This window comes from Triticum aestivum, chromosome 7A (assembly GCF_018294505.1).
Source record: "Triticum aestivum cultivar Chinese Spring chromosome 7A, IWGSC CS RefSeq v2.1, whole genome shotgun sequence".
NCBI classification, from domain to species: domain Eukaryota; kingdom Viridiplantae; phylum Streptophyta; class Magnoliopsida; order Poales; family Poaceae; genus Triticum; species Triticum aestivum.
In genome coordinates this window covers 177,313,618-177,325,960 of record NC_057812.1, presented here as the reverse complement: position 1 = coordinate 177,325,960, position 12,343 = coordinate 177,313,618, and the positions used below count along the sequence as shown (strand labels likewise).

General features: G+C 46.3%; 1 protein-coding gene across 1 annotated transcript; it reads left to right on the top strand.

Moving 5' to 3' along the window:
* Positions 1–7,460: 7,460 nt before the first annotated feature.
* Positions 7,461–8,668, top strand: LOC123153230 (uncharacterized). The gene has a single exon (XM_044572447.1). The coding sequence runs from the start codon at positions 7,550–7,552 to the stop codon at positions 8,666–8,668; it is 1,119 nt and encodes a 372-aa protein (XP_044428382.1). The 5' UTR covers positions 7,461–7,549.
* Positions 8,669–12,343: the final 3,675 nt, after the last annotated feature.

Below are 12,343 nucleotides of genomic sequence, written 5' to 3'. Positions count from 1 at the left end.
CAAATTCAAGTTGTGGCAACAACAAAAAAATGTTCTGTCTATTTTGCGTCGCTGAATTCATGTCTTTTATCATCAACTAAAGCCTGATCCTTCTGGGAGATGCCAAAGTATTTAAAAATTTCAATGAGTCATCGAAATGTTTGGGGTCAGACAATCATCATTTTGTAACTTGCCAGTTGAAACATATACAGACCTCCAATGCAACGACTGGCGCATGTCCATGTCTGAACCATGACTGCTTTTAGGAATGCAGCAGTGAATGGAGTTTGAGTTTAAGCTCTTCGTCCCATTAGTCTAGAGCTCTAGGCCTATTAGCTTATTTAGACTCCTCAAATGCAGAATTTAGGTCAGGTAAGCGCACATAATTGCTACTCCCTCCGTCCCAAAACATAAGATCATTTTTGACAGTATCATAGTGTAAAAAATGATCTTACATTTTGGGATGGAGGGAGTACAAGTTTAGACCATCTTGTGTACCGCCAGTTCCATTGTGGTCAGTTGTGGCTGTTGTTTGGTTCGGTTTGGTTTTGGCTTGGTGTATCCTTGTTCTTAGTTCGACTATTGGAATTATCTCTAGCATGCATCTTGTTATTTGAATGTTGCATATTGATGGTACACTGTAATTATGCATTTAGAAACTAGAAATACTTGTTATCTGAATTATTATTATTTCGCATTACAACATTGCAACATGTGGATTAACCTTTTTGTAGTGACTAGTTAATTGCCCATGTGTTGCAATGGGGGTATAAATATTTAAATGGCTCAACACCGAACACGACAAACATATATCCTTAGGATTCTCTTGCGCCTTGCTAACAAAAGATCCTTCAAGCAACATTGTCATTTTTTACTGATAAATGGAACTCCTTAATCGTCCTCCACCTACTATTTCTGTCCACACTTCAAATTTTGAGGGATTCTTCGCCATTTTTCCTCTCCTCTAAGAATCGTCGAACAATAAGGAATTAGTGTATCCACCAAAGTCCTTTATGCGCCTCTACATGTTGTGTTCTCTCACTGTTCCCCTTCTTTAACGCTTCTTACCATTTACTCTTCTGTGAAAACATTTCTTACAGTGTCAATGTTCATGATTTACAGTGTGAAGTAGTCATATTTTTCATTGAAATCTAAGTGCAATCTGTCAGTCTTGTTGCTAACTGAATTTACAGTATCTAAGTGGTCTCCAAATTCTGCAGCATTTATGTTCATGACTTACTGAACTATGTTATCTTTCTTAACAGTGCCTTGATCTAAATAGTTGTATTTTAGCTCCATAGTTATGTGTAATTTGTGCCTTGATTTTCCGTCATCTCTGAACGTTGCCGTTCCTGTGCTTGCTACTCCTTAATTCACACATGCACAGGAGGTACAAGAGGTTATACTGAACCTAACCCTCCAATATTATATGTTTTGATCTCCTTTCTGAATTCCCTTTTGTTATTTTTAACTCAAACAAGTACCCAGATTTATAAAGATCTAGTGAGCATTGCCAATGTTGGGGAGGGAGTGATCTGAATTGGTTTATGTGACTCATCCTCATTAACTTTTCTCTCCAACCTTTTTCACAGTACAAATGATAATAGTTTACAGATTGTAGTAGCTGTCTTTCTAGTGCAAACTCTGATTTTGTTGATAATTTAAGTCTGAACTTTTCTGATAGTTTCAGACTTCCTTTTGTAGTTTTATTGACTATGCATGAATCCCATCATTTAGTTGTATTTTTTACTGGTATACACGAGGGCGATACGAAATGCTTGTCTTTGATCCAAAAGCTATACACGAAGATCTTCAATAACCGCAATGGCAATGCCGATTTATAACCTGAAAGGCCTACTGAAGTGGCAAGTGGAGCAAGTTTTTCATGCAGGGATTCAGAAGTTAACTTAGGACTACTCCGGTGACAGCAGATCGATCGATGGTGTCTCGTCTCGTGCTGACCGCTGAGTCTTAACCCGCACTTCCAGATCGATTGTCCTGCCTCGTATTGGCGACTGTGACAAGCAGATCCATGGTGGCCTGCCGGGCGGACGGTGCAAGTGGTGGTACGGGCTATGGACTGGGCGGGCCATGGCTCATGGGTCAATTGCTCTCTGTCCCAGACTGTGTTTGCTATGGGCTGGGCGGGGCCATGGCCCATTTTCCTAACACATAGCTCCGCCAGTCCATGTCTGAAGTCTGAACCCCCTAAAAAAAAGTCTGAGGTCTGAACCGTGACTGCTTTCACGAAAGCTACACTGAATGGAATTTGAGATTCAGCTTCGTATATCCCAATAGTCTAGAGCTCTAGTCCCACTAGCTTACTTAGACTCCACAAATGCAGAATTCAGGTCAGATAAGCGGACATGATTGCTAAAAGTTTAGACCATCATGTGTACAGTCAGTTCCATTGTGGTCAGTTGTTTGGTTTTGGCGTGGTTCCTTGTTCTTAGTTCGATTATTGGAAATATCTTTAGCATGCATCTTGTTATATTTGAATGTTGTATATAAATGGTACTATGTGCTTATGCATTTAGAAACTAGAAGTATTTGCTACCTGAATTGTTATATTATTTTGCATTACTTTTTTCTCAAATACGTGAAAGCTTGTGTGTCATTGCATTGATAGAAGGAGTTGAAACTTGAAAGGGGTAAAGGGTAGCCACGGATGTACCTCTGAGAAATTTGCTCCACCTCCACTTGTTCATGCAAGCTAAAACTGTTGCTCTACTTCTTGCTCTGTGAGTCTGGAATGGTACTTCTGTTCTGCTTTGAGATATATACTACTCGTGTGAGTATAATCTTGTTTTTTTGTGTATTGGGCTGGAATATGCTTCGAGATATATACTACTCCTGCAGTTCTGATCCCATGGAGAATTTATAAGCTATGCGTCAGTGGTACAATCTAGTTTTATGGACATATATCTAGTTGACAATAAACAATAACGTACTAAAACAAAGGTTGATGCAGAATCAGCATGAAGTAATCTATTACATACTACATCATGTAGATGGATTTACATTGAGAGAAAAGGGGATTAGAATGTTATTGATACGAAATCAGGCTACCCTAGGCGTTTAGTCAAGTGATACACATCACCATTTTCTGTAGCTGTGTTCTCCACGCCATAACGCACCACAGTTTGTTTTCATCAGTTGCTCAAGCCACCAGTGAGCCGCCCCTATTTTTGTCAGCCTAGTGAGTTTTCCATTCCTTGTGCAACTGGCAGTAGCAACTGGCAGTAATTGTAGTTATATCTTGTTGCAGTGTCATACTAGTTATTTGGCATATTACGTCGCAGTAGTGATCATATGAAAAATTGCTTTGTCGGCGCCGACAAGACTGTTGAGCTATTTAATCGTATTTTTACGATTTATGTATCAGCTGCTCAACTGGTAACTGTCCTCTGATACATCAATATCAAGAAATGATCCCAGTATCTGAACCAACAAGCTACCGACTGAAAAGAAAAACAAGAGTCAATATTCTCGCTGTGGGAACTACTCCCTCCAGTAGGAAATCTATAAGGTGTTAATTTATTATCCAAGTTTGAAGTACAGTATTACAAATCACAATCACAAGAAAGTACTTCTGGAAAAACATAACCTTATTGTGCCTCAACATAATCCACATATTCTCAGATTAGTTGTTGGTCAAAATTAAACTTGGATGGCCAAACTACGGCCTACATTTCTAAACAGTGAAGGACAGTGATGGTTTATACTGCAACTACTCCCTCCGTTCCAAAATAGATGACCCAACTTTGTACTAAAGTTAGTACAAAGTTGAGTCATCTATTTTGGAACGGAGGGAGTCATTAACTTTCATCGTTGCAAATTTGTAATGCAGAATGTATCTGAGAATGTGGTGGCTGGTGAATAAGTGCCTATGATGAAGATAGCTCCAATAAGTCAAGTAATGCCCCATCTGTCGTCTTGGAAGGGTCGTCCGGGTGCACTTGGTTTTCTTTGTGCCGGTCGTCAACTGCAAGGCTGACTATGAAGCCGGTTTCTTTGCCAAAGGCATCTCAGTCGGATCAACAACGACTTTATATGCAGCGAAATCCATCTCCGCAATGCTTGCATCTGCCATGCTGGCATTTAGATTCGCAACCCTTGGGGCTTGGCACTTTAAGCTTCAAGTACATGTAGCATGGACGGGCCATGAACTTCGCGTAGGCCGGCCGACCAAAGATGGCGTGATACTCACTCTTGAAGTCGACGACCATGAAGGACAAGGACTCTTTGCGGTAGTTCTTCTCGTCGCCGAATGCGACTGGCAAGGAAATTTGAACGGGTGGTTTGGCACGCATGCCAGGGACCACCCCATGGAAGGTCATCCCAGTCGGATTAAGCTTCGACAGGAGAATTCCTATTTTGTCCATTATACTTGTGTACAAAATGTTCAGTCCAACTCCTCTGTCCATCAGCATGTTTCGCAGTCGGACCCCATTGACGAGTGGGTCCACCACGAGAGCCTGGCGTCCGGGATAAGGTATATCTGCTGGGTGATCCGGCCGGTCAAAGGTGATGGGTGTCTCTGACCAGTTCGATAATTGGGGACCGGCCCGGCCCGGCCATCGGGCCTACTAAATCAGGCCCGAGCCTGGCCCGAACCTAGAAAAGCCCGACACGGCCTGTTTGGCCCGGCCCGACCATGGCTAAAAATCCATTTTTCACAGGTCCGAGCCCGGCCTGATCAACCCATCGGGCTTGATTTTCAGGCCCGAGCCCGGCCCGATGGCATGTTCGGGCTCAGCTCGGCCCGAGATTTTCGGGCCGGGTCGGGTCGGGCCGTTCGGGCCGGGCTGCCCATGGCCAGGTCTAATAGGACGGCCTTCTCACCGGGGTATCCATCCGAGTTGCAGTCCTCTGGCCAGCCGTGTGACGAGGATGTGACGAAGCCACTGTGGGAACTCGGCTCTTGGTCCCTCCTAGGATCCGACTGCGTGAAGCCAGCCGGTCACGAGACAGTGAGATGAGCTCATTCTGTGACGACCCCGTTAGCAGGGTGCTGGATAGCATCAGCCAGCTTGGTCGCCGGCCGGACATTGTCAGTCGGGGTGCCAAGGATTTGGAGATCATCAGGGCCTCCGAGTACAAAATTGTTGTGTAAGTCCCGCCCTCGTGGGATTACCGAAGGGTTGGGGTGCCGCGGCCGACTGCTGTCCAGCAGATCATGCTCCCGAACAATCAGGTTGTTCTCAGTCTGAGCCAGCCGGGCACGCTCCGCCAGAATCTCCTGGCGTGGGCCTCAAGGGACTTGTCAGCCGGCGAATCACCCGGAATGGGGGTGTGAAGGACCCGCTCGGCCGCCTCACGATGTTCTCTGGTGGCCGGGTCCTCATCAGTTGCGCTTCCACCGATTGTTGTAGTTGGGTCGGCAGTAGCCTTCCCGTGACTCGGTTCGGGTGGTGACGTGACAACCATGAAGGCTTCTTCCACAGATGTCTATGATCCGCAGATCTCTTCTCCCTGAGAGACGGACTCCAAGAGAGGATAAATAGACTCAGAGTCCATCATCCCCACGAGCCGAATTGCGGGATGACCGAACTAAGGACGAGGTTTGCCGAATTGCTTCCAGCGACGCCAGCTGCCGACCGGTATGACGATGGGAGATGTAAGCCCGACCCCCCCGAGTCATTGGCTCGGTAGTGGGTGCTCCCCCGAGCCGACATGTCAGCGCTATTCAACCGGGCATCAAGATGCCATGCCGACACGTCGATGGGGAACTCGAGAACTCTGAAGCGGATGCTGCCAGCGGGAACCGATAATGAAAGCCAAACGCAACATATCATCGTTAGAAGCTTGCCCCACGGTGGGAGCCAACTGTCGTGGATATAATCCTAACAATACTAGAAGGGTTATGAATGTAGAGGCAATTGTATCTAGTGAACAGTGCAGTTGGGAGTATGCTCAAGGAATTATACAGGTTCGGGCCCTCTACGATGGAGGTAATACCCTACTCCTGTGGTCTCTTAGCTCTTGGCATATATAAGGTATAAAGTGTGGATGTTCAACCATCAGCCTGTGGCTTCTCTCCTAGCTTATATAGAGTGCACCAAGTAGGGGGTACATAATGAGTTGGTATTAATGCTATTCATGGCCTCGGGTGTGGCTGACTGTTTCATGGCATTTACTATTGGTAACTTCTGTATTTAGTTAGATTATACCACCATTAGGTAACTGCCATCATTAAGGCGTCGTGGCCGAGAGGAATCTAGGGAGCCGTCGTCTCATGGCCTAGCCGACTGCTTCCTTTGTCTCCGGCCGAGTGCTAGTATTCGACAGTCGGGCGGCCTGGCATCTGACTGTTGGGACTTAGTGTGGTCTCATGCCACCCTCCTTGTCTCTGGTGGGATAACTGTGGAGCCCCCTAGCCCATTGCTTTCTGGGTCGTACTTTATATGAGTCATGTGCCATTCGTATACTTGGGCCTACCCCGTATTTGCAACCCCGACATTTACATGGCCATCTTCTTCCCCAAATCACCCGCACAAGGAGCCGCGACCGCTTCCTCCGCTTGATGGCCGTCGGGCCTCGGCGGCAACCTCGAGCTCACATCCATGGCAGAGCTACCGCGGCCACCCGAGAGCTTGAGGGGCGCGATGGCCATCCGGCGTCAATAGCGACTTCGAGCCCGCATCCATGGCAGCTACCGCGGCCACCCGAGAGCTCAGGGGCGCGATGGCCGTCGGGCCCCAGTGGCGACCTCGAGCCCGCATCCATGGCCGAGCTACCGCGGCCACCCAAGAACTTGAGGGGCGCGATGGTCGTCGGGCCTTGGTGGTGACCTCGAGCCCACATCCATAGCGGAGGGGAGCGATGGCCGTCAGGAATGAGCCGCGAGGAAGGGACGGCCGAAATCAGGAGCTGGTGGCAGGGGCGGTGGCGGTTGACATGAAACTTCCCTCCCATCAACGGTTTTCTGGTATAGATGGAGCTGAAAATTTTGCCTACAAAACTCCATATCTTGGGAACAAGATTTTTCTTAGGGGGAGCTATATAAATTTTTACAGGACCGACCGTTTTTGCGGGATCTGGAATGGACATTTTATCACTCAAAACTGTCATAAAACGGTGGTTATTTTACAATTTCGGGACCTTTCTATGGAATTTGTTAGAGATGCTCTTCGCGGACATGTCTTGCTTAGATTGTGCATTGTAAAAGTTAGGGGTTTGGTAGTGTTTGGTAGTGTACCCTGATGAGTGACGATCATAGATTTCTGGCCTTATTTCTGGCCTCGACTGCTTTGGTGAGTACATGTTGCCATGGATGAAAGGTCCGAGAGTATGGTTCAAAGAAATGAAGCCAAAAAAAGAAATAGGGGTTCTATTACTCAAAAAAGAATCAAGAAAGCAAACGGAAGCGGCAAACTGAACTGGGGACATTTTCGGATTCAGATAAAGAAATCTGACGCGCCAGCGTCTTTAAATATCAGCAAAGACCACCTGCGCGTCCCACAACACCTTCCCGATCCCGCAGACAAACCTCTCCCGCCCGCCCTCGATCGACAGCACCCTTTCCTAGCTAGAACCCTAGCAGTAGATCGGGCAGCCGCCGACCGGGATGGAGGGGCTCGACGTCGACGACGTCTTCCACCACTACCGGCTGAGCCCTACGGAAGTGGACGCCGTCACCTACTACCTACCACGCCTCCTCTCCGGCGAGACGCTGCACGGCGTCGACAAGCTCATCCACCGCGCCAACATCTCCGGCTGCGAGCCCAAGGATCTGGCCGCCCGGTACGCGCCCGTGCCGCAGGCCGTGAGCAGCGGCGACCGGTTCTTCTTCACCACGTGCAAGAGCAAGAACGGGAGCAAGCACCAGAGCGTGCGCGGCGCCGGCACCGGCACCTGGACCATCCAGAAGACCACGGAGATTTGCCACGCGGGAGTCAAGGTCGGCGAGGTCAAGAACCTGTCCTTCAAGAAGAAGGGCAAGTCCACCGGCTGGGTCATGGAGGAGTACCGGTGCCTGCTGCCGGAGGCCACCGTCAGCGACGGGGTGAAGGTCTTCTGCAAGATGCACTTGGCTCAGCATGCCCCTGACGCGGCCCGACAGGAATCGGAGGCGTACAAGCTTCAACAACCGCAACCGGAGGCCGTGACCCAGAGCACGCACGCGCAGAAGAGGCCAGCGACCGCTGCCGCCGCCGAGCCTCATCCGGCGCGCCCTCAGAAGAGGATGCGCGGTGCCGTCCCGGTCCCGGCACCTGCCACATCGTCGTTCACCGCTGCAGCACCGGTTTTCTTGCCGGATGAATCCGTACCTGAAGCTGACGACGACATGGCCCGGTTCTGTTGCACAATCGATGAGCTTCTCGGGTCACAAGCGGAGGAAAATCTCCCGGTCGGAGCTACTAACAGCATCGAACAGAACTTCTACTTGGAACCAGAGGGGCTTTTCGCTGATGCTGCAGAAGAAATCGTCCCGCTCGAAGCTGACGAGCTGGAGTTCCTTAGGACCTTCCTCGATGAAGAAGCAGAAGAGTCGACGAACGACAAGTCATCCATTGCCCAAGACGTGGGGACTTACAAGCCGCCGCCGCCGATCATCTTCCATGATCCATTTGAAGCAGCGTGGAAGGCCGAAGAGGCGCTGGAGAAGGAGAAGAGCTGCAATGCCGCGGCCAATCTTCACGCTGGAGGGCACAGCAACTTCTTCTCGCCTGCAAGTGTCTACTAAGTCCGATGTTGAAATTGCTTTCAAAGTGTATACGAGGATACTCACTGGCTGATGTAATAGTTCGTCCATGTACGATCGCCACGGATGTACCTCTGAGCAATTTGCTCCACTTGTTCATGCAAGCTAGTAAAACTGTTGTTGTTCTTCTTGCTCCTGTGATGGATTTCTGAACCTTGCATTCGCTCCTGCACTAGTACTTCTGCTCTGTTTCCTGTGATGGACCATGTTAAAACTGCTCTTATCTTTTTGTATTAGGCTCACATAAGCAAGCATGATGCACTTATGATCTGGCCAACCACAGATAAGTAGTAGGAGTAACTATGTTTGTAAATCAAAACTGTTTCACCACTCTTGATAATTTGCAGAACACCTACAAGTTCATAAGTTGCAGAGCAGATTCAAGTTGTGGCAAAAAAGAAAATTTGTTCTGTCTATTTACAGTGTGGAGTAAACAGTTATTACAGTGTCAATGTTCATGATTTACAGTGTGGTGTAGTCATATTTTTCCTTGAAATCTAAGTGCAATCTGTCTGTCTTGTTGCTAACTGAATTTACAGTATCTAAGTGATCTCCAAATTCTGCAGTATTTATGTTCATGACTTACTGAACTATGTTGTCTTTTTGAACAATGCCTTGATCTAGCTAGTTGTACTTTAGCTCCATAGTTCTGTGTAATTTGTGCCTTAATTTTGTTGTTCCTGTGCTTTTTACTCCTTAATTCACACATGTACAGGAAGAACAAGAGGTTAAATTGAACCTAACCCTCCAATGTTATATGTTTGGAACTCCTTTCTGAAATCCCTTTTGTTATTTTTATCTCAAACAAGTACCCAGGTTTATAAAGATGTAGTGAGCATTGCCAATGCTGTAGAGGGAGTGATCTGACTAGGTTTTATGTGACTCATCTTTATTAACTTTTCTCTCTAACCTTTTTTACAGTACAAATGATAATAGTTTACATTGCCAATGTAGTAGTTGTATTTTTAGTGCAAACTCTGTACTTGTCGATCATTCAAGTCTGAACTTTTCTGACAGTTCCGGACTTTCTTTTGTAGTTTCATTGACTATGCATGAATCCCATGATTTAGTTGTATTTTTTACTGGTATACGTGAAGGCGATATGAAATGCTCGACTTTGGTACAAAAGCTATACGCGAAGATCTTCAATAACTGCAATGGCAATGCCGACTTATAATCTGAAAGGCCTACGTGAGGTGTGTTACGCCTACTGAAGCAGTGTAGCTTTCTTCAGCTAACTGTTGAAGATTCAGACAAAACGCGCGAGTCGTCCGATCCCTACTGTAACGTTACCGCGTAGTAACTGTTCCCTTTCACTCCGTTGCCGGGGACAGCACACCTACTTAACAGCCGGGTTGTGGCTGGCTAGTCATTCATGCTTATTCTCCAAGTTTGCCTATCTGGCTATGAATACATACACTATATACACTATAGTTCCTCTTTTATAGTAATACATCCAGATTCAGGCCTGATTTCCTCATTTGATCTCTTGATTTGATCGATTGCTAGCGCCTCAACCCACTCGGGCCTGACAAAGTAGCAAGTGGAGCAAGGTTTTCATACAGGGATTCAGAAGTACAATCATAAAAAAGTATGTTTGGACACAAACAAAACCTTATTGTGTTTTATCATAACCCACATATTCAAATTTGAACTTGGATGGGCAAATTACGCCCTGCAGTTCAAAAGAGTGAAGGAACGTTGATATTTTGCACCATAATTAGTCATTAATTTTCATCATTGAAATACCCGCAAAAAAGAACTTTCATCATTAACCTAGTGAAGGGACTGTTTTGTGGATTTAAACAAACTGCCTGCAGTACATAAAAGTTATATCAGCTTACATACAAAAAAGGTTAAATCTCTATTTCATGAATAAATTATTTTTTCCTCAAGCAAAAACCTAAATAACCAGTTATAAGTTTAGCTGAAACTTTAATTGAGTTACTGACTCGCTTGTTATTCTGTTCATAGCTTTTAAACCGCTTAACCTATTTCAGCAAATAAACACTTCTCAGATATCTATAGAGAATTCCATACAAATTTATTTAAGGTGACTGGGACTAAAACTGTCTCTAACTTGGTCGAGCGCAGGTAAATAACCTTCAATCATGTTTACTTAATAGGGCCTCATACATGTAAGTTGGTGCTTGTGCAGTCTGCTAATTTTTTGTCCCATTGTCAAATACTAAGTACTACTAGAAGAACGCCCGTGCGTTGCAACGGGGCCACATTAACTTTAAGAGTTCAATATTAATCATGTTAATAATACATTTAATATTCTCATACATATCAAGTGACACTGGCGACCTTTTTTGTCAATTTAGCAACGGGCTCAGTTGCAACGGGCTCTTTATACATATCAGACAACTCGCTACTACTTAAACTACAACTATGGCTACCAATATTTTTTTGTCAATTTAGCTCAGCAATAGTGCGTGGTTTAATAGACTGCTTTGCATTCATCCCCTCAGAAGACAAAGAGAACCAACTCAACATGTCAGAAGATTAACATAAATTTCATTTATATGGTATGAACATATAGCAGGAGCACCAACACATAGATCAGCAGAGAGCAGAGCACAGCATGCACACACTCGGGCCATCTATATCATACACACACAACAACGCACACACGCATCACGCTGGCATACAGAAAAGCAGCCACACACGCATCATGCGCATTGGCCGGTGCAACGCACGCAGAGCAAGTACGTACGCACGGAGAGCAAGCTAGTAAGCACGCACGCGTCCAACCCCGCCGCTGCATGCGCTGGCAGAAGGTGAGGCAGCAAGGGAGACTGCACATTGAAGCTGTCCATGCAAGGGTGGAGGTGCTGGGCCGGCGACGGCGGTGTCGGGACGGCGCTTGATTCGTTCCCGGTGGCGTGGAGCTTGGGGCGGCAACGCGGCGATAGCTAGTGCTCGGGGATGGGGGTTTGGGGCGGGGGCAGTCGACCCGATGGCTGGCGAAGTTAACGGGCTCGGGCGGCTGGAAATTCGGCGGGTGGCGGCGGCACAGCCCGAGGATGGGACAGGCGGAAAACCTAGCGGGCGTTCAACTACCAATACCCACGCCTTTTTTTAGGGGAATTGCTTGTGAAAATAACGTGCGACGACGACTTAAAGAGCGAATCCCCTTAAAAAAGATATAGCGAGCAGATTCCCTTAAAACTGGTAGGAATGGATACGATTGATGACGTTGATAAATAGTGGTGAATGTTGGCCTAATTTACTATCATCATGCATGGAAACAAATCATCAAGAAAAAGAATACTTCCTATTACTACACTCATAGGAAGCTTCCTAATCTCTGCTACCAAACAGTTTCTGCCCAAACAAGGAAGGAAAGTTATGGACGTGATTCGAAAGGAAACAAACGTTATGAAGATTAATTAATTTAGATTTGATCTTTAGAGATTGATTGTGATTGATTCTTTTACATAAAGACATTACTAAATAATTTGCGTCAGTATGGAAAGTTTTGATCCGTTCAGTTTTTTTCGTTGTGTGAGAGGGTGAAGTGAAAATAAACCGATGAAGTGGGGGAGGCGACGAAAAAATCTACGACGGTTAACCTATGAAAAAAACCCGGACAAAAGTGGTGGGACGAAAAAAAACCTGGAAACGAGACTACCAACTGCTCCATTAGGAGTA